General features: G+C 45.1%; 1 protein-coding gene and 2 non-coding genes across 3 annotated transcripts in view; all 3 read right to left on the bottom strand.

Annotated features, from left to right (window-relative positions):
- trnat-ugu (transfer RNA threonine (anticodon UGU)) lies at positions 1-74 on the bottom strand. Its single transcript has one exon. It is a non-coding gene; the product is annotated as a tRNA-Thr (tRNA).
- Positions 75-8,554: 8,480 nt separating this feature from the next.
- Positions 8,555-8,636, bottom strand: trnan-guu (transfer RNA asparagine (anticodon GUU)). Its single transcript has one exon. It is a non-coding gene; the product is annotated as a tRNA-Asn (tRNA).
- Positions 8,637-14,978: 6,342 nt separating this feature from the next.
- Positions 14,979-23,406, bottom strand: part of LOC137364980 (histone H2A-like) — a 56,226-nt gene continuing 47,798 nt past the window's right edge. Inside the window, exon 2 of the mRNA XM_068027853.1 lies at positions 14,979-15,113. Coding sequence (XP_067883954.1) covers positions 14,979-15,113 — 135 coding nt within the window. The remainder of the gene's footprint in view (positions 15,114-23,406) is intronic.

Here is a 23,406-nt window from a genome sequence, read left to right as displayed (position 1 = left end):
AGGCTCCGCTGGGGATCGAACCCAGGATCTCCTGTTTACAAGACAGGTGCTTTAACCAACTAAGTTGCAGAGCCAGATCACAAGTGCTGCTGCAATTGAAATCTGAGGTGGTTACTATTTATTCTCATCCCACTTCTCCACAGGTCACAACAAAAATTTTAACTTTTCCCACTTACTGATACAGTCAATCATATGCTCTATTTTTCCCAGAATAGAAGACACTTAATGAACAACAAAATTATCAGTTTCTTATAGAACAAGTTTTAACTAATCATGAAGTAAAGCATAAACACACAGGTGGAAATTTTAAAAGTTCCCTTTTTACCTTAACCAACATTTAAAGTCCCTTTCTTACCTCAGCTGAACACACGCACACACACATACTGAAAAAAAAGGGATTTTTCTATACAATTCAGGGCTCTGTTAAAGACAAAAAAAAACACTTGGACTGATTACTTGCTCATTTCTGAAGAAAACAGCAGATGAGATATGTTGTTCCAAAATTGACATGCAGTCTAATTTCCGAGTACATGTACACAGGTCACTAGGTTCTTTTAGAAGAGTTTATTTAGAGGCGGGGTTGAGAATTAATTTTAGCAGGCTTTCTTCAAAGGCAGAATATGAGACGAATTGACACAGTGAACTTCTCAGAGTCTTTTCAAGATTTGCTGCAAAACAAGGTGGGTTGCAGTCTTCTCTCATTCCTTGACACTTCTTCTGGCTAACTTTATCAGCTGCTCACTCCAGAAGGTAAAACACAATGACTGCTACAAACAAAAGCTTGTGATTTTTCTGCCCTCTTTGGTGCGCGCTGCTGCTGCCGGGCTTGTCCAATCAAGAGGCACGACTGACTTCTCTGTCCACATTTCCCCGTTACCAGGGCTTCTGTTCTACATTTAACTTGAGTCATGACAACTTGTCAACATAGTTGTCAAATTAATACTTTCAGTGCCCTCTTGAAAAAGAACTGGTCTTACATTTATTCAGTTTGATTATAATTTCCTCAACAAAATAAAATTCACAAAAAAAAAATTCAAAGTCCCTTCCATAACATCATGTACTTTCCCTGAGCTACAGGTTATTGCAAGTCTCTCTGGCTGTGTTTTTTTCTGTTGATTTTGCACTCAGGTTCTTTCTGAATCCATGTGTTTGCAGTTCTTTGTGCGTGAGAGACATGGAGATATGCTTAAAGATTTCCCAACAAATTATTCATATCTCCATCTTTCTCCAAACTTTGTGCAAACACATTAATGTGGGAATCACACACACCAGGCCGTCAAACCTCTCCGCTAAACATTGAAAGGTGACAGTGTTTATTGTGACGGGGTTCCATTTATTCAGACACATCTGGTATAAAGGTAATAGTGATCAAGATGTGATTCACACATGTAATGTATTTGTATATTATGTTCATGAGGTAATGATGTAAATAAACACGTCCTTGCACTTTCCACACTTGGTGTACATTTTCTCTGCTGATGCCCCCTGAATATATCAGAGAAAATGGTGATGAGGATGAGATAAAAGTCCGAAAATATTGGCAGCAAACAGCAGCAGGGACTGCAGCGAACAAGATCAGCCAGCTCCTGGTGAGCTACCTGCTCGGATGGTGGAGGTTTTGGGTGGATTGTGTGAAGCCTGGGCCACAGACTGTCTCCTCAGTTGAATGAGATGCCGCAGGGTCTTAGTGTGCATCCGATTCAAAGTGATATTTTGGGAAAATATGGCTACACCCAAGGGATACATGGCTCGGAACATATGAGAGGGCTCGAGAACCATTCAGTTCATATATTGAAAGAATTGAAATGTTTTTCAGAGCTAATAACATATTGGAATGTGAAGATGAAAATATAGAGGTCAAGACTCAGAATAAAGCAATTCTTGAGGGCAAGAAAGCAATTTTGCTAATGGAAATTAGCCTGGAAGTGTATGACCAGCTAACAAAGCTTCCTGCTCCTATCAAGGCAAAAGATGTGCCATTCAAAACAATCATCACCAAGTTAGAGGAACATTTCAACCCTAAGCCACTAGAGATCACGGCAAGCTAGAAATTTGGAACCAGAAAGCAGAAAAGTTGTGAAACAGTTGGTGAGTACATTGTGGCACTGAAGAATTTATCACTGCATTGCAGCTTTGGCACATTCTTAGACGGTACATTATGAGACAGATTTGTGCTTATATTGGTGAATGAGAAAAGACACTAAACACACAAAATCCTACATTTGAGTTAGCGTGTCAGATTGCTCTTTCGATGGAGATAGCATCAAAGAATGCTCGGGAATTTCATCCTGTGCCAGTGACAGTAACACACTTCAGGGGAGCTTAAAAAAAAACTGGAAAATGGGCTTTCACATGGCCGATAAAATTTACACAGAGAATTGTGAAGAGATACAATTTGGGAGGAAGAATAAGGAGAGGCCATATAAATGAAATGGTACAATTCTAAAGTGGGTGCAAGAACAAAGTGACAATGTACACCAATCTTAGAAGGTTTGAAAAGGCTTCAAAGAGCAAACAGGACACTTGGCTTTATTAATAGAGGCATAGAGTAAAAGTAAATAAGTTATGATAAACCTTTATAAAATACTGGGTCTGAATGGCCTACTCCTGTACCTCCACAGAAAGCTTCCATTCCAGGTTTACACACACTTGTCAGGATCATTCTCCATAGATCCCACCACTCCATGCAAGGATATCTCCCTCACGATCAGATCACAGGTCCTTAGTCCTACCACATCCAGTCATGAATGGAGGTGGACAGATGAGATGAGGATGCTCGAAAAACATCCCCATCCTCAATGACTCAAAAACAAGAAATGCTGGATTCACTCAGCAGGTCTGGCAGCATCTGTGGAAAGAGAAGCAGAGTTAACGTTTCGGGTCAGTGACCCTTCTTCGGAACTGACAAATATTAGAAAAGTCACAGATTATAAACAAGTGAGGTGGGGGTTGGGCAAGAGATAACAAAGGAGAAGGTGCAGATTGGACCAGGCCACATAGCTGACCAAAAGGTCACGGAGCAAAGGCAAACAATATGTTAATGGTGTGTTGAAAGACAAAGCATTAGTACAGATTAGGTGTGAATATACTGAATAATGAACATCAGCAAGTGCAAACCTGAAGAAAAACACCCTACGTCAATGACGCCCGACGTCATTTTGACAATTTCCAGTTTCCTGGTCCCAACCGCCTCCTCTTCGCTATGGACGTCCAATCGCTCTACACCTCCATCCCCCACCAGGATGGTTTGAGGGCTCTCCGCTTCTTCCTGGAACAGAGGCCCAACCAGTCCCCATCCACCAACACCCTCCTCCGCCTGGCTGAACTTGTTCTCACATTGAACAACTTCTCCTTCAACTCCATGCGTTTCCTTCAAGTAAAAGGTGTCGCTATGGGTACCCGCATGGGTCCTAGTTATGCCTGTCTTTTTGTGGGATATGTCGAGCATTCTTTGTTCAGTCCTACTCAGGCCCCCTCCCCCAACTCTTTTTCCGGTACATTGATGACTGTATCGGTGCCGTTTCCTGCTCCCGCCCCGAACTAGAAAACTTTATCAACTTTGCTTCCAATTTCCACCCTTCTCTCACCTTTACATGGTCCATCTCTGACACTTCCCTTCCCTTCCTCGACTTCTCTGTCTCCATCTCTGAGGATAGGTTGTCTACCAATATCCATTATAAGCCCACTGACTCCCACAGCTACCTCGACTACACTTCTTCACACCCTACCTCCTGTAAGGACTCCATTCCATTCTCCCAGTTTCTCCGTCTCTGACGCATCTGCTCTGATGATGCTATCTTCCATGACGGTGCTTCTGATATGACCTCCTTTTTCCTCAACCGAGGATTTCCCCCCACTGCGGTTGACAGGGCCCTCAACCGTGTCCGACCCATTCCCCGCACCTCTACCCTCACCCCTTCCCCTCGGTCCCAGAACCGTGACAGGGTTCCCCTTGTCCTCACTTTTCATCCCACCAGCCTCCATATCCAAAGGATCATCCTCCGCCATTTTCGCCACCTCCAGCGTGATGCCACGACCAGTCGCATCTTCCCCTCCCTTCCCCTGTCAGAATTCCGAAGGGATCGTTCCCTCCGCGACACCCTGGTCCACTCCTCCATTACCCCCACCACCTCGTCCCCGTCCCAGGGCACCTTCCCTTGCAATCGCAGGAGGTGTAATACCTGCCCATTTACCTCCTCTCTCCTCACTATCCCAGGCCCCAAACACTCCTTTCAGGTGAAGCAGCGATTTACTTGTACTTCTTTCAATGTAGTATACTGTATTCGCTGCTCACAGTGTGGTCTCCTCTACATTGGGGAGACCAAGCGCAGACTGGGTGACCGCTTTGCGGAACATCTCCGCTCAGTCCGCAAGCAGGACCCTGAGCTTCCGGTTGCTTGCCATTTCAACACTCCCCCCTGCTCTCATGCTCACATCTCTGTCCTGGGATTGCTGCAGTGTTCCAGGGAACATCAACGCAAGCTCGAGGAACAGCATCTCATCTACCGATTAGGCACACTACAGCCTGCCAGACTGAACATTGAGTTCAATAATTTCAGAGCATGACTTTCATTTTTAGTTATTTTTTCTTCCTTTTTTTTTGCATTCCTTTTTACATTTTTTACAATCTTTTTTTGCATTTATTTCATTTCATCTTAGTTTGTTCAGTTTGCTTACCCACTGTTTTTTTCAGGTTGTTTTTCTTCAGGTTTGCACTTGCTGATGTTCATTATTCAGTATATTCACACCTAATCTGTACTAATGCTTTGTCTTTCAACACACCATCAACATATTGTTTGCCTTTGCTCCGTGACCTTTTGGTCAGCTATGTGGCCTGGTCCAATCTGCACCTTCTCCTTTGTTATCTCTTGCCCAACCCCCACCTCACTTGTTTATAATCTGTGACTTTTCTAATATTTGTCAGTTCCGAAGAAGGGTCACTGACCCGAAACGTTAACTCTGCTTCTCTTTCCACAGATGCTGCCAGACCTGCTGAGTGAATCCAGCATTTCTTGTTTTTGTTTCAGATTTCCAGCATCCGCAGTATTTTGCTTTTATCCCATCCTCAATGATGTTGGAGCCAAAGCTGAAGCATTTCTAACAATCTTCTGTCAGAAATTGCTCAGTGGATGATTCATCTCGGCCTCCTGAGGTCCCCAGCATCACAGTTTCCAGTCTTCAGCCAATTCGATTCATTCCACATGATGGTAAGAAACAGATGAAGGCACTCGATACAGCAAAGACTATGGGCCCTAACAACATTCCGGCTCTAGTACTGAAGACTTGTGCTCCAGAACTATCTGCACTCTCAGCCAAGCTGTTCCAGTAGAGCTACAACACAGGCATCTACTCGACAATGTGGAAAATTGCCCAAGTGTGCCCTCTCCATAAAAAAAATCAGGACAAATGCAATCTGACCAATTACCACCCCATCAGTCTACTATCAATCATCAGCAAAGTGATGGAAGATGTCATCAACAGTGCGATCAAGCACCACACACTTGGCAATAATCTGCTCATCGATGCTCAGTTTAGGTTCTGCCAGGGTCTCTCGGCTCCAAGCAAATACTAGCAGGTAGACTATAATATGGGAAAATGTGAGGTTATCCTCTTTGGGAGGAAGAATAGAAAAGCAAAATATTACTTAAATTGCAAGAGACTACAGAATGCTCCGGTGCAGAAGGATCTGGGTGTCCTTGTACATGAATCACTAAAAGTTGGCATGCAGGTTGAGCAAATAATTAGGAAGGCAAATGGAATGTTGCCCTTTATTTCAAGGGGAATGGAGGACAAAAGTAGAGAAGTCTTGCTGCAAATGTACAGGGGTGTTGGTGAATACACACCTGGAGTACCGTGTACAGTTTTGGTTTCCTTATTTAAGGAGGGATATCCTTGCAGTGGAGGCAGTTCAGAGAAGGTTCACTGGATTGATTCCTGTGATGAAGGGGTTGTCTTATGAGGAGAGTTGAGCAGGCTGGACCTGTACTCATTGGAACTGAGAAAAAATGATAGGTGATCGTATTGAAACATATAAGATTCTGAGGGGGCCTGACTGGGTAGATGCTGAGAGGATGTTTCCCCTCATGGTGGAATCTAGAACTCAGGGACACGGTTTCAGAATTAGGGGTTTTCCATTTAAGAAGGAAATGAGGCGGAATTTCTTCTCTCAGAGATTCATTAATCTTTGGAATTCTCTAGCGCAGAGAATAATGGAGGCTGGATCATTGAATGTCTTCAAGACTGAGTTCGACAGACTTTTATCTACCAGGAAGTCAAGGGTTATGGGGAGCAGGAAGAAAGTGGGAGTGAGGCCATGATCAGGTCAGCCATGATCCTATTGAATGGCGGAGCAGGCTCGAGGGGCAAAATGGCCTACTCCTGCTACTATTTCTTCTGTTCTTCTGTTCTTATAACCTCATTGCAGATTGGTTCAAACAAAGACGAATGAGTGGAATTCCAGAGGAGAGGTGAGAGTGATTGCCCTTGAGTGAGTGTGGCATCAAGGATCCCTAGCAAAATTGAAGTCAATTGGAATCGGGGGAAAAGTCTCCACTTGGTGGAGTCGCACCTCGCACAAAGCAAGATGGTTGTGGTTAGTCGAGGCCAATCATCTCAGCCCAGGACATTGCCTCAGGAGTTTCTCAGGGTAGTGTCCTAGGTCCAGACGTCCTCAGCTGTTTCATTGTTGACTCAGAAGAGTCAGAAGCGGGAATGTTCCCTGCTGATTCACAATTCCTCAGATACTGAAGCAGTCTGTGCCCACAAGCAGCAAGACCGATACAACGTTCAGGCTTCAGCTGATAAGTGACAAGCAACCTTCTGGCCACACAAGTGCTAAGCAGTGAACATCTCCAATGAGAGAAAATCAAACCATCCACCTTTTGATATTCAGCAGCATTACCATCGCTGAATCCCTCACCATAAACATCTTGGGGGTTACCATTGACCAGAAACTAAACTAGACCAGTCACATCTATGCTGCGGCCATCAGCGTAGGTCAGAGATTGGGAATTCTGCAGCAAGTATCTCACCTCCTGATACACCAAAACCTGTCCACTATCTACAAGGCACAAGTCAGGAGTGTGATGGAATACACCTCACTCAACAACACTCAAGAAGCTCAACACCATCCAGCACAAAGCATCCCACTTGATCAGAACCTAACCCACCACCTTAAACATTCACTTCCTCCACCACCAGTACACAGTGGCTGCAGTGTGTACCATCTCCATATGAACTGCAGTAACTTGCCAAGTATCCTTCAACAGCACCTTCCAAGCCCGTGACCGCTACCACCTCGAAGGACAAGGGCAGCAGATGCATGGGAACTCACTATCTGCAGTTTCCCCTCCAAGTCACTCACCATCCGGACATGGAACTATATCGCCATTTCTTCGCTATTGTTGGGTCACAATCCTGGAACTCCCTCCCCAATAGCACGGTGGGTGTTCCTACACCATATGGACTGCAGTGGTTCCAGAAGGCAGCTCACCACTACATTCTCAAGGGCAATTAGGGATGGGTAATAAATGCTAGACTTATCAGCGATACTCGCGCCCAAGAATGAATAAAAACCAAATCACTCTCCAAAGATTCCCCACAATTCAGGCTTGGACATTTACTTCAGGAGCACAGAGCTTTATATAACTACAACATAAGTTCCAATCTTCAGATTCCATTAGCCTTTCACATTATTTTCTACCAATCCACTAGCTTTTAGTGATTCAGCACTCGGGTCTCTGCTTCTCCAGTTTCTAACATCTCACCCCTTATAAAAAACACTCTGATCTATCTTTCGTAGGTCCTAGATGACCCCCTCATTTTAAACTCCATCTGTCAAAGCATTGCTCACTCACTTTATCAAGAAGATTTGAAAATAAATTTCTTGCCAAAGGATAATGTTCTGCTCCCGATCCCTCGCCGTTTGCTTTTCCCGTTAGTCTTTCATTTGGTGTAAATCCAGAGAAAGTAAAGATGGAAGGAAGGGAGGGAGGGAAAAATCTTCCTCCTTTTCGTGATCCCAATTTGATCTTCATTCCAGTCCAATTTGGTGAAGAATTCCAATTGTCTGTCTCAATTTTAATTAAGTATAAACAATTCTGGAATCACCTTCTAGATATTTAGTTCAGAGATGCAGCACTGAAACAGGCCCTTCGGCCCACCGAGTCTGTGCCGACCATCAACCACCCATTTAGACTAATCCGACACCAATCCCATATTCCTACCACATCCCCACCTATTCCTATATTTCTCTGCCACCTACCTATACTAGGGGCAATTTATAATGGTCAATTAACCTATCAACCTGCAAGTCATTGGCATGTGGGAGGAAACCACAGCCCCCAGAGAAAACACACGCAGACACAGGGAGAACTTGCAAACTCCACACAGGCAGTCCCCGGAATTGAACCCAGGTCGCTGGAGTTGTGAGGCTGCAGTGCTAACCACTGCGCCGCCAAGATATTGACAAGAACAGGTTTCCAGGCTGACTTAACACAGAATTTCCACCCCCCCCCCCCCCTGGAAACAACAATGCACGAGACAGTTCATAAACTAACAAGGATGGGATTTGAACCCACACGCGCAAAGCACAATAGATTAACAATCCATCATGTTAACCTCTCCGCCACCTTGTCAACTGTTTTGGTGTGATGGTCACCTTCAGCTCAGATCCTGACTGTGCATCCAGATGTGCAATGATGGAAATGTAGCTTCTGTAAGTAAATGAAATTTCCATCACATCAGGTCATGGCCTGTTGGGAATGGAGCGGTGTGAAACATTCCAGACCATGTCCAACACGTTTCTACTCAGTGTGAAAACCCACCACGGAAAGACTGGAACATACAAACATTTGATCACACCATGATCAACATCACTCAGACACCTGAACCATTAGGTCACTGACGAAGTCATGATGACTTCTAATTTCTCATGAAATGACAACTGAACTGACTGGAAGAATTGCTTTAACTCCACATGATCAGAGAGACACAGCCTCAGCCGACTTGTCAGGTGGCGTAAACAGATATTACTGCTTCTGATCTTCACCAGAACAGAGAGTGAGATGTAACATTGATCATCAAACAGACTGTGAGAGAATACAACAGAATAAAACACATGGAGAGACACTGTGGAAAAACAAATAGATTTGACTGGAATGTTGAATTTTAATTGGAATGGATAAAACACCAGAAACAACTGATTAAATTGGGATTCTCATCATTATATTGATCTGGGACAGAAAAGAGAAACTGATGGAAAGAAGGGAAGAAGGAAGAAAAGAAAGGATGGAACTGTTTACTTTTTTCAGTTTTTTCACTTGCCCATCAAGGCTGGATAAAAAGGTTGCAAATAACAGAGAATTTCACCAAAAAGGGAGATTAAATGCTGCCGAAACCTTGGATTGAAGGATGCCCCAACAGATCACCTGTTTAACTGTCTCCTCACTGGGGGATTTCAATCAGTGAGCAATATTATTCACTACTTTTTTTGTGAAATAAACCCAGAACTGTCACTTGGAATTAATATCTGTGTTCCGACTCCTGAATAATAAAATTGTGAGTTTCTCGATATTTTCGGGACACATTTCCTGCTGAAAGAACTAAGAACTCTTTTCTAATTTACACAATGCTATATACACACTCATCAAGACTCCTAAGCTGGCACCCTTGGTGCTGCTCTCTCTTCTCCCAAACCTCATCTCATGTGACTGTTACATCATCACTCTGACAGTGGGAGAGGTTGATCCCACTGTCTTCAGCATTAACCCTTTACATTCTTATGCTACACTGTCTGTCCAAAAAATGGTTAGAGAACTTCCTTCATTTATCGAAACACCAACAGCTGCCAGTTGTAAATCAACTCAAACCCATCAGAGAGAGAGAGAGAGAGACTGTCAGAGAACTTCCTGCATCCAGTCCTGACCCTATCACACACAGCAGCTGCTCACCCAGACCCCACTCTCATCAACACTGAATACTGTTACCGAGACCCTTCAAATAATGTTTATAAAAGGCGGAAACATTCAAAGTTCATCGCAGCTGGACTGAATGGAACAAAGTTTAATATCTTTTCACCGTCACTCGGTGACCACATGAGAGACAGTCCTTAAATCAGTCGCATAAATTATCAGCTGTAAGAATGTTTGTCATTGGGTTGAATAATTTCTGTGTGAGAAATATTCCAGCATCATAAACCAGGGGAACGTGCTGACTGAGCTGTGTCTTCATCTCTTCTGGTCAGTCGGACAGTTCACCCTTCATTCTGCTCTGATTCGCTTTCCCCAAACGGATCTTCAGATTCTCAAATCGTCATAGAGTCGTCCAGCATAGAAACAGGTCCTTCGGCCCACCGCATCCATGTCGACCATAATGCCTATCTATACTAATCCCACCTGCCTGCATTAATTCCATATCCCTCTCTGCCTTGCTCATTCAAGTACCTGTCCAGATGCCTCTTAATTGTCACTACTGTTCCTGCCTCCACCACCTCCTCAGGCAGCTCATTCCAGATACCCACGATTCTTTATGTGAAAAATTTACCCCTTTGATCCCCTTTAAACCTCCTCCCTCTCACCTTAAATCTATGCCCTCTAATTTTAGTCACCCCTCCCATGGCAAACAGACTCTGGCTATCTATGCTATCTATGCCTTTCATAATTTTATATACCTCTATCATGTCTCCTCTCAGCCTCCTTCGCTCCAGGGAAAACAGACCCAGCCTGTCCAATCTCTCTTGATAACTCATGCCCTCCAAACCAGGCAACATCCTTGTGAATCTTTTCTGCACCCTTTCTAGCTAAATCACATCTTTCCTGTAATGCGGCAAACAGAACTGCACACAGTACTCCAAATATGGCCTTACCAACGTTATGTATAACTGTAACATGACGTCCTAACACTTGTACTCAATGCCTCGGCTGATGAAGGCAAGCATGCCATACGCCCTCTTCACCACCCTGTCTACCTGTGTTGCCACTTTCAGGGAACTATGTACTTGCACACCAAGGTCTCTCTGCTCAACAACACTCCCCAGAGCCCTGCCATTCACTGTATATGTCCTGCCCTGGCTTAACTTCACAAAATGCATCACTTCACACTTGTCTGCATTAAATTCCATTTGCCAAGCCCTTGTCCACTTTCCCAGTTGATCTATATCCTGTTGTAACCTTAGACAACCTTCTTCACTGTCCACTATACCACCAATTTTGGTGTCTTCTGCAAACTTACTAATCATGCCCCTTACATTCACATCCAAGTCATTCATATATATGAAAAACAACAGGGGGTCCAGCACCGATCCCTGCGGCACACCACTGGTCACCGGCCTCCAATCTGAAAAACAACCCTCCACTACCACCCTCTGCCTCCTATCACCAAGCCAATTTTGCATCCAATTTGCGAGCTCATCCTGGATCCCATTTGTTCGAACCTTCTAGACCAGCCTACCAAGTGGGACCTTGTCAAAGGCCTTGCTAAAGTCCATGTGGACAACATCCATCGCCCTGCCCTCGTCAATCCTCTTGGTCACTTCCTTGAAAAACTCAATCAAATTCGTGAGACATGATTTCCCACGCACAAAGCCATGCTGACTATCGCAAATCAGACCATGCCTTTCCAGAAGCATATAAATTCTGCCTCTCAGAATCCCTTCCAATAACCTTCCCACCACTGATGTAAGACTCACCGGCCTGTCGTTTCCTAGCTTATCCCTTCTGCCCTTCTTAATAAAGGCACAACATTAGCTATCCTCCAGTCTTCCGGTACCTCACCCGTAGCTAACGATGACACAAAAATCTCTGCCAGGGCCCCAGCAATCTCCTCCCTTTCTTCCCATAGCATCCTAGGATACACCTGGTCAGGCCCTGGGGATTTATCCACCTTAATGCACTTCAAAACCTCCAACACCTCATCCTTTGTAATGTTGATATGCTCCAGGATATCAGTGTTCCTTCCCTTGAACTCACTAGCTTCCATGACCTCCTCCACGGTAAATACGGATAAGAAATATTCATTTAAGACCTCGCCCATTTCCCGTGGCTCCACACATAGATTGCCACACTGATCCTTAAGGGGACCTACTCTCTCCCTAGCTACCCTTTTACTCTTAATATACTTATAGAATCTTTTAGGATTCTCCTTTATCTTATGTGCCAGGGAAATCCCATGGCCCCTTTTCGCCCACCTAATTTCCTTCTTAAGTGTAGTCTCCCTATACTCCTCGAGTGAGTCGCCCGATCCCAGCTGCCTATACCTGACATATGCCTCCTTCTTTGTCCTGACCAGACCTCAATATCCCTCGTCAACCAAGGTTCCCTAAACTTGTCAGCTTGCCCTTCCATCTAACAGGAGCATGCCTGCCCTGAACTCTTCCTATCTCATTTTTAAAAGCCTCCCACTTACCTGCAAACAGCCTCTCCCATTCAACTTTTGAGAGTTCCTGTCTGATGCCATCGAAATTAGCCTTCCCCCAATTTAGGACTTCAACCTGAGGACCAGTCCTATCCTTTTCCAGAACTATCTTGAAGCTAATAGAGTTATGGTCACTGGTCCCAAAGTGCTCCCCCACTGGCACATCAACCACCTGCCCATCCTCATTTCCTAAGGGGAGGTCGAGTGTAGCCCCTTCTCTAGTAGGACCATCCATATACTGCTTCAGAAAACTATCCTGGACACATTTAACAAATTCTTCCCCATCTGATCCCTGAGCACTAAGGCAGTCCCAGTCAATGTTAGGGAAGTTAAAATCACCTACTATTACAACCCTATAATTCCTACACCTATCTGTGATTTCCCTACATATATGCTCCTCCACTTCCCTCTGACTATTGGGGGGCCTATAGTAGAATCCCATCAAAGTGATCACCCTTTTCTTATTTCTAACTTCTACCCACAGGTCCTCGCTAGACATTCCCCCCCGGATATCCTCTCTAAGTACTGCTGTGATGTCCTCCCTAATCAATAGTGCAACTCTCCCTCCTCTCTTACCTCCACCTCTGGCACGTCGAAAGCTTTGGTACCCCGGAACATTGAGCTGCCAGTCCTGCCCATCCCTCAACCACGTTTCCGTAATAGCTACAATATCACAATCCCATGTACCGATCCATGCTCTGAGTTCATTTGCCTTACCTGTAAGGCTTCTTGCATTAAAGTAAATGCAGTTTAGCCTACCAGACCTTCCACGCTCCCTGTCCTGCCCCTGCCCAGTCTGCCTACTGGACTTGCTTGCTTTAACCTCTACATTTGCCACAACCATCTCATCTGAGAGATTACTACTTTAGATCCCACCCCCTGCAAGACGAGATTAAACCCTCCTGATTAGTACTAGCAAACCTCTCTGCAAGGATATTGGTCCCCCTCCAGTTCAGATGCAACCCATCCTTCTTCTACAGGTCACCTCTGCACCAGAAGAGATCCCAATAATCCAAGTAGCTGAAGCCCTCCCGCCTTCGCCATTCTTCAGCAACGCATTCATTTGCCTTATCCTCCTATTCCTACCCTCACTATCACGTGGAATAATCCTGAGATTACAACCCTAGAGGTCCTGCTTTTTAACCTTCTGCCTAACTCCCTATATTCACTTTGCAGGACATCATCTCACTTCCTGCCTATGTCGTTAGTACCAATATGGACCACGAACTCTGGCTGCTCACCTTCCCCTTTCAGAATGTCCTGCAGCCGCTCCGAGACATCCTTGACCATAGCACCAGGGTGGCAACATACCATCCTGGAGTCTCGTTTGTGGCCACAGAAACGCCAATCTGCACCCATTACTATAGAATCCCCATCAGTATAGCTCTTGCAGCACTTTTCCTCCGTGGTGCCACAAACTTGGCTGTTGCTGCTTTCCCCTGGGAGGTCATCCCTCCGCAACAGTATCCAAAGCGGTATATCTGTTTGAGAGGGGGATGGCCACAGGGGACTCCTGCACCATCTGCTACTCCGTCTGTTGGTCACACATCTCTTTTCTGCCTGTGCAGCCATTACCTGCATTGTGACCACCTCACTAAACATGCTATCCACAACGTCCTCAGCATCGCGGATGCTCCACAGTAAATCCACCTGCAGCTCCAGTTCCGTAATGCGGGTAGCCACTAGCTGTAGCTGGATACACTTCCTGCAGACATGGTCAGCAGGGACACTGGAAGCGTCCCTGATTTCCTTCAAAGCGCAGGAGGAGCATATCACGGGGCTGAGCTCTCCTGTCATGACTTACCCTTAGGTTAATTAGTTACTACCTTCATTAAAAAATACTAATTATACTAGGGTAATTGTTCTACCCACTACAATCTAAAGTCCTGAAAAAAAGAACACTTTAGTAGTACTCACCTTATCACCAGAGGTTTTTTTTCCAACAAAAAAAAACAACTTTCCCCTTATTTTTTAAGATATTCAAACAGCTGCTACTTACCAACCAATCGGCTTGCAGCTCTCCTCTGATGTCACTGTTTGCCTTTTCTGTTCAATATTCCGGCGCATTGGAAGAGGTTTGACTGCTCTCCGCTCCCAGAAGGTAAGAGACTGGGCCTCGATCCTCGGGGTCAATTTACAGGCTCCGCTCCCGGTGTTCCCCCCACAGGTCCGCTCTGCTCCTCGCCTCTCCACTCTTGGAAGGTAAGAGCAAATCTGGACACTGGGTTTTCTCATATAGTTCCTTTCGATTTTTCTTGCTCCTGAATGATAATATATTCCAACCTTGGATCAACCTTGCGTTGTGTCCCAGTCTCGGTTAAAAGTGACACATAACGGCACCAACACTCTGAAACATACAACATGGTCACACTCTGCTTCAGTGAGATTAATGCTGAAGCAGTTTCCATGTCGAATGCGATTGTGAACAAATTTCTTTCGAGGAAATTGTGGGTGATTGAGTATTTGCACTGAATTTCTGTGCAAGAAGCGACAGTTTCAAACAGCCATTCCCAAATCACTTCCTTCACAAAGACAAAAACTGTGCTGTCTTAACGTGTGACTCAACTTCACAAACAAATCTGAACTCGAAGTTCAGGAAAAGACAGAGAAGTGAATAATTGACGGTGTAATCTTTGAATCGTAATTTTCTGTTTCTTCGCTGAAGTGAGGCTCAACCCGAAGACACGCGAGATTACGGAAATCTACAAATTTGGAATGAGAAAGCATAAAGTAGTGAAACAGTTGGTGAGTACATTGTGGCACTGAAGAATTTATCACTACATTGCAACTTTGACACATTCTTAGATCGTACATTATGAGACAGATTTGTGCTTATATTGGCGGATGAGAAAAGATACTAAACGCACAAAATCCCACATTTGAGCGAGCGTGTAAGATTGCTCTTGACATGGAGATAGCATCAAAGAATGCTCGGGAATTGCGTCCTATGCCAGTGACAGTAATACACTTCAGAGGAACTTAAACACACTGGTAAAATGGGCTTTCACACAACAGATAAAATTTTACACAGAGAATTGTGAAGTGATACAGTTTGGGAGGAAGAATGAGACAATGTACACCAATCTTTTTTGATCAAGGTTTGAAAAGGTTGCGAAGAGCAAACAGGACACTTGGCTTTATTAATAGAGGCATAGAGTAAAAGCAAATAAGTTATGCTAAACCTTTATAAAACACTGGGGCTGAATGGCCTCTTCCTGTACCTCCACAGAAAGCTTCCACTCCAGTCTCGGACACCCTCTTCAGGATCACTCTCCATACATCCCGCCACTCCACGCACAGATATCTCCCTCAGGATCAGATCACAGCTCCACTGTTCTGCCACATCCAGTCGTGAATGGTGGTGGATAATTAAATAACTAACAAGATGAGGAGGCTCCAAAAACATTCACATCCTCAATGATGGTGGTGCTGAGCACGTCAGTGCAAAAGATGAAGCTGAAGCATTTGCAACCATCTTCAGTCAGAAATATTAAGTGGATTTGATCTGTGCTTATTTCAGCTCCTCATGCTCTCTGGTGCCTTGGTTCTCTGGTGCTAATTTCAGAGTAAATCATGCAGCTTGACCATTGGAGCCAAAGAAAAAGACACAGGAGAGGTTGAAAGTGCCAAAACCTGGGATTGAACCAAGAACTGTTTAACTGTTAGTACAGCACGAACTCAACAAAGCTATTTCAACAACACACTAAAGCCACCATTCTGTCACTGCTTTGGAAGACAATATATACATTAAAGTGTTTGTAAAAAGTGACAGAACACAACATGTGAGTAATATTCCCCATTGTTTTCTCAGTACTGATGGATTGTGAAATGGGAGACAGCCAGAAGTCCCACTGAGCAGCACGGACCCTGAGCTGTGAGTGAAATGAGATAAAGTTCAATCTTTAGCAGAGAGATTCTGGAGAGAGGTAAGAGTCCTGAATCAAGGAAAGACTTTCTGACATAATAAAAGCCAAATACTGCAGATGCTGGAAATCTGAAATAAAAACAAAAAGTGCTCGAAATATTCAGTAGGTCTGGCAGCATCTGTGGAGAGAGAAACAGAGAAAACATTTCAGGTCTGTGACCTTTCATCAGAACAGACAAAGGTTAAAAAAGAATTAGGTTTTAAACAAGTGAAGGGGAGGGGTGTGTGCGAGAGAACAAAGGGGAAGTTGTTTGATAGGGCAGAGGGCAGGAGAGATTAAATAACAAAGCTGTCCTGGGACAAAGGCAAAGAGTGTGTTAATGCTTGTGGTTGCGTGACACCAGTCATGCTCTGAAGTTATTGAACTCAATGTTCAGTACACAAGGCTGTAGAGTGCTGAATCGAAAGGTCAGGTGCTGCTCCTCGAGCTTGTGTTGATGTTCACTGGAACACTGGAACAGGCTAAAGACAGAAATGTTGCCATGAGAACAGAGGGCAGTGTTGAAATGGCAAGCAACCAGAAGCTCAGGGTCATGCTTTCACACTGAGCAGAGGTGTTCCACCTAATCTGCGTTTGGTCTCCCCGGTTTAGAGGAGACTGCATTGTGAGCAGTGAATACAGTATACATAATTGAAAGAAGTACAAGTAAATCGCTGCTTCACCTGAAAAGAGTGTATCGGGCTTTGGATAATGAGCAGAGAGGAGGGAAAAGGGCAGGTATTATATCTCCTGCGATTGCATGGGAAGGTGCCTTGGGAAGGGGACGAGGTGTTGGGGTAATGGAGGAGTGGACCAGGCTGTCGTGGAGGGAACAAACCCTTCAGAATGCTGACAGGGGAGGGGAGGATGCGTTTGGTGGTGGCATCACGCTGGTGGTGGCGGAAATGGTGGAGGATGATCCTTTGGATGTGGAGGCAGGTGGGGTGGAAAGTGAGGACAAGGGAACCCTGTCGCAGTTCTGGGAGGGAGGGGAAGGCGGAGGGCAGAGGTTGAGGGTCCTGTCAACTACACTGGGGGGGTAGTTGAAATCTGGTGATGTTGTTGAATTTAATTTCAAACACTCCTTGAACTCTCTGCCGATGAAGACTGAAAAAGGGAAGAACAACCACACAACAAGGGTCTCAAATCCAAGACCCTGAGATTAAAAGTCTCATGCTCTACCAACTGAGCGAACAAGACCTGATACAGTACTTCTACTCTGTCTGTTATTGGACGGATGCAGCTGTTGGCTCCACCCCAAGTGCGGGAATTTGTTCCACCAACCATGAAGCAGCTTCCCATCAATTCCCCAGATTATCAGGAAATCCACTTCCAGAAGCCCCAAAGTGTGATATATTCCTCTCACTCATCAATAATAAAACTGAAATCTTTTTACCTTCCAAATGCTGCCATCTATTTTGTCAGTATTTATTTCTCTCTCCTTTTTATTTAGTTCATGCATTCCTTAAGAATTTGTTTTCCAATTATTTCTGAGGGAAGAAATGAACAGATCTGGCAGCTCAAAACTGGGCATCCATGAGGCACTGTGGGCCATCAGCAGCAGCAGAATTGTATTTAAACACAATATGTTACCTCATAGCCTGACATATCCCTCACTCTACCATTACCATCAAGCCAAGGGAGCAATAGTGGTTCAATGAAGTGTGCAGGAGGGCATGTCAGGAGCAGCACCAAGCAGACCTAAAAATGAGGTGTCAACCTGGTGAAGCTACAACACAGGATTACTTGCATGTCAAACACTGGAAGCAGCATGCAATAGAGAGAGCTAAGCGATCTAACAACCAACAGATCAGATCAAAGCAGTGCAGTCCTGCCACATCCAGACCTGAATGGTGGTGGATAATTAAACAATTAACAGGAGGTCAAGGCTCCACAAATATTCCCATCCTTAATGATAGGGGAGACCAGCATATCAATGCAAAATACAAGGTTGAATCATTTGCAACCACCTTCAGCCAGAAGTGCCAAGGTGATGATCCATCTCGGCCTCCTCCTGACGTCCCCAGCATCACAGATGCCAATCTTCAGCTCATCCAATTCACTCCACATGATATTTGCAGCGGTTCAAGAAGGCAGCTCACCACCACCTTCTCAAGGGCAATTAGGGATGGGCAATAAATGCTGGCCTGGCCAGCGTCGCCCATATCCCATGAATGAATAAAAAGAAAATCAAGAAATGGCTGAAGGCTCTGGATACTGACAACATCCCGGCTGTAGTGCTGAAGACTTATGCTCCAGAACTAGCCGTGCCACCAGCCAAGCTGTTCCAGTACAGCTACAACACTGGCATCTACCCGGCAATGTGGAATATTGCCCAGGTATGTTCTGTACACAAAAAGCAGGACAAATCCAACCCGGTCAATTACTGCCCCATCAGCCTCCTCTTGATCATCAGTAAAGTGATGGAAGGTGTCGTTGACAGTGCTATCAAGCAGCACTTACACAGCAATAACCTGCTCTTCATTGCTCATTTTGGGTTCCGCCAGGGCCACTCAGTTCCTGACCTCATTATGGCCTTGGCCCAAATATGGGCAGAAGAGTTGAATTCAGGAGGTGAGGTGAGGTGACAGTGACTGCTGTTGCCAAGAGCATCAAGGAGCCTTTGCAAAATTGAAGTCAATTTTAATAAGGGGAAAACTCTCCACTAGTTGGAGTCATACATCGCGCAAAGGAACATGGTGATGCTTGTTGGTGGCCAAAAATCTCGGTCCCAGAACATCACTCAGGACTTCCTCAGGGTAGTGTCCTGGGCCCCAACCATCTTCAGCTGCTTCATCAATGACCTTCCCTCTGTAATAAGGTCAGAAGTGGGGATGTTCGCTGATGATTGCAAAATGTTCTGTCGCATTAACATCTCCTCAGATACTGAAGCAGTGCAAGTCCACATGTAGAAAGACCTGGACAACATTGGGCTTGGGCTAACAAGTGGCAAGTAACATTCACGCAACAAAAATGCCAGGCAATGACCATTTCCAACAAGAGAGAATCTAACCATCTCCCCTTGATATTCAATGACATTACCATTGCTGAATCCTTCACTATCAACATTCTGGGGGTTACCATTGAGCAGAAACTGAATTGGATCAGCCATATAAATAGCATAGCTACAAGAGCAGGTCAGAGGCTGGAAATTCTGCTGTGACTGACTCACCTCCTGTCCACCATCTACAAGGCACAAGTCAGGAGTGTGATGCAATACTCCCCACTTGCCTGGATGAGTGTAGCTCCAACAACACCAAATAAACTCAACACCGTCCAGGACAAAGCAGCTCGTTTGATCAGCACCTCATCCACGACTTGAAATATTCATTCCCTGCACCACCAGTGAACAGTGGCAGCAGTGTGTACCATCTACAAGATGCACTGCAGCAACTCACCAAGCCTCCTTCAACAACACCTTCCAAACGCCTGACCTTGAGAACCTGGAAAGACATTGAATGCATGGGAACACCACCATCTGCAAGCTCCCCTCCAAGCTGCACACCATATTGACTTGGAACTATATCACCGTTCCTTCACTGTCACTTGATCAAAATCTTGGAACTCCCTTCCCAACAGCACTGTTGTTTATACAACACATGGACTGTAGTGGCTCAAATAAGCTGCTCACCACCACCTTCTCAAGAGCAATAAAGGATCGACAATAAAGGCTGCGTTTGCTGACAACACAACCACTAGGTGGCACAACTCGCTTTCTCCCCCTCCTTCGCACCGGCCGCTTCCACCCTCCACAGTCGCTCACTCCAGACCTCACTGCTCCCCCCACTTCCCTGGACGATTGCCCCCGATCGCGTCACCCAATTCTCTGGTCGCTTGCTCACTCCCCACCCCCCCTCCCCTCCAGCCGCTAGCTCTATGCTGCGCTGCTTCCCTTCTCTCGGCCACTTGCTCCCACGTTTGTCCAGTCTCCACGCGCCGCCCGAAGAAGTAAGGTGGGCTGCAAAGTGTGACATAGGAGCGAGTAGTGAGTGGCCTAGAGGAGGGAAGTGGCACGGCCTAGAGCTAGCAGTTGGATCGGGGATTGGGGGGTTGAGAGCGAGCAGCCAGAGAGCTCGGTGACGCGAGCGGGGAACGATCGGCCAGGGGAGCATCGAGGTGTGGAGCGAGCGGCTGAGGGGAGGAAGCGTCGAGGCCTGGAGCGAGTTGCCGAGGGGGGAGTGCTCCAGCCTCAAAGTCTCCTATTCAGCCGCTTCCTCCAGCTGAGTGAGGGGCTGGATACCCGATGATGCTTTCGCGCACATGAGCGAAGATGGACCAGGCGCGGATATGCGATGACGTTGGCGCTGCGCAATGACATCATCCTGCGCATGTGCCACTTAATCCTGGCAAGATGTAGCTGTGCCTATGCACAGCTTGGCACAGTCCGATGATGTCAGCGGGCCGCTCCATTGACAGGAATCACATTGTGTCAGCAGTGCCCACAACCCAGGAAAGAATAAAAAAGAGATTTACCACAATGGTAACAGGGTGAGGGATTTCAGTTATGTGGAGAGATTGAAGAAGCTGGGGTTGTTCTCCTTGCAGCAGAGAAAATTCAGAAGAGATTTGACACATTTGTTCAAAATCATGGAGGTTTTCAATAGTTTAAATAAGGAGAAACTGTTTCCAGTGGTAAAAGGGTCAGTAAGCAGAGGACACAGATATCAGGTGATTGGCAGAAGAACCAGAGATGACATGAGGAACCATTTTTACACAGTAATGTGTTGTGATAAAGAAAGAAAAGACTTGCATTTATATAGCACCTTTCAAGACCACTGGACATATCAAAGCACTTTGTCGACAATGAAATACTTTTGAAGTGTAATCAATGTTGTAATGTCAGAAATGCAGCAGCTAATACCCACAAACAGCAATGTGATAATGACCAACTGATCTGATTGAGAGGCAAATATTGATCCCAACACCAGGGAGAATTGCTCTTCACTTGTTTGAAATTGCAGCATGGGATCTTTTACATTCACCCAAACATGCAGACCAGGTCTTGGTTTAACATCACACCTGAAAGGCAGCACCTTCAACACCCTCAGTGCTGCACTGGAGTGTCAGCTGTGAAATCTGAACCCAGAAGCTTGTGATTTCGAGGTGAGTGTGACCAACTGAGCCACAGCTTTTACCTGAGTCTCAATCCTTCTACCAACAGTTTCTCTCTATCGGGTCTGTCACGACCCCTCATGATTGTGAACACCTCTATCAAATCTCCTCTCTAAGGAGAAGAACCCCAGCTTCTCCAATCTAACCACATAACTGAAATCCTAACCACACGTTGCAGAAAGCAATTTTTCCTCAAGTTCCTTCTGGTTTTGTGAGTCTCTTTAAATCTGTAACCTTCGTTATGGACCGTTCAGCAGTTAGAAACAGTTCCTCAGTATTTACCCCACCTCAAACCTTCAAGGAAGCTCTGCAAAGTAACTGGAAATCAAGTTGTCAGAAGTGGGATTTAAACACATGCCTCCAGTGAAAGCTGCAACCTGAACAGAGAAGCTGAAACCGCTCAGTCACCTCAACTGTTCAGACCTTTTTGACCTCGTCATCACTTCTGTACTTTGAAAGGTTCACTCAGTTCAGGAACTTGTTCAATGTTGCTGGAATGCTCAGTGATTGGGATATTAACTCCCCCGGGTTTTCCTGAGCTTGTTCTCGGTGTATGGGGATGTTTGTCCTGGGCTGTGGAATCTTGCATCCCTGTAATGGACATTAACCCACTGATTGAATCTGTATTCACTGCTTTCCGCTGGTGCTGGGTAATTGCAGAGTGTGTGGCTGGAATGTTGCTGCTTGTCCCGGCCTCACTCACTCTGGGAAAGAGTGAATAATTGATGCGTCTGTTTCTGTATCTGAAATGTGACTTCGATCTGCTGTTATTAACCGAGGCAGCGCTGCAGAAGGATACGTTAATAATCTCTCACTAATCAACTGCAAACAGTCTGAATGTGTAACTTTGAGCAGCGCTTTCTGCACCGTCAGGGCTGGAAAGTTGAGGGAGGGAGAGACACTGTCAGTATCTGAGTGTATACAGCACTGTACAGAGAAAGAGCCAATATACCGGGGCTGAGACACAGTGCATCTTTTCACATTTAATCACAATAATATTCGGAGTCAGGAACTGAAAAGGATGAAAAACCAAATAACAAGAGCAAAAGTAAGAAAACTAAGTAATTCTAGATTAGCTGATAAGCTTTCACTGTGTTACCTGGTAGTCTACTGTTTTATAATTAATGCTCTCTCCACTGTGGCCAATGAATGATTTCTTCTCAAGGGCTGAATATTAACAAAACTTCTTGGAATTTAAAATATTTCAAAATTAATTCCATGGAGCTAATGGGGAAAAGTCAAATAACTGCATCAATTATAGGAGAGCTGGTTGGTGATGACGTGGATGTGTCTGCAGTGTGCAGGACCAGACTGTTTCTATAGATTCACAATGAATGTTCCACCCTTTATTTGGAACAGTATAACTGATTGTGGACAATGGCTATTCTGGTTGCAGCAACCTGAAGATTTAACTCATTGACAGCCTGCTTTAGGGGAATCGAGAAAGAACAACACCCAGCTCTGTCAGTTAGTGTGCTTATTTATACACCACAATTTGTTGGTTCAAGCACTTAAAAGGATGAGGCTTTATTAACTTAAACTCTTCTCCATCTGCTGTATTACTCTTGCTGTTGATTCTTCAAAGGTAAGGTTAATCAAGACTTTCTTTGTGAAATCCATGCTGACTGTGTTTTATTATATTTTCATTTTCATATGTATTTTCTACTTTTGGGGATTACAGGATATTATAATTTTTTATTGATTTTATTTTTATTTATTGCATTTATTGCCCATCCCTAATTCCCTCGAGAAGGTAGTGGTGAGCTGCCTTCTTGAACCACTACAGTCGATGTGGTGCTGTTAGGAAGGGAGTTCCAGGATTTTGACCCAGCCACAGTGAAGGAACGGTGATATAGTTCCAATTACAGGATGGTGTGTGGCTCAGAGGGGAACTTGCAGGTGGTGGTGTTCCCATGCATCTGCTGCCCTTGTCCTTCTAGGTGATAGAAGTCACGGGTTTGGAAGGTGCTGTGGAAGG

This window comes from Heterodontus francisci, unplaced genomic scaffold (genome assembly GCF_036365525.1).
Source record: "Heterodontus francisci isolate sHetFra1 unplaced genomic scaffold, sHetFra1.hap1 HAP1_SCAFFOLD_43, whole genome shotgun sequence".
In the NCBI taxonomy this organism is placed as follows: Eukaryota; Metazoa; Chordata; class Chondrichthyes; order Heterodontiformes; family Heterodontidae; genus Heterodontus; species Heterodontus francisci.
Note: the sequence above shows the minus strand (reverse complement) of the source record. Positions and strands in the feature narration are given on the sequence as shown.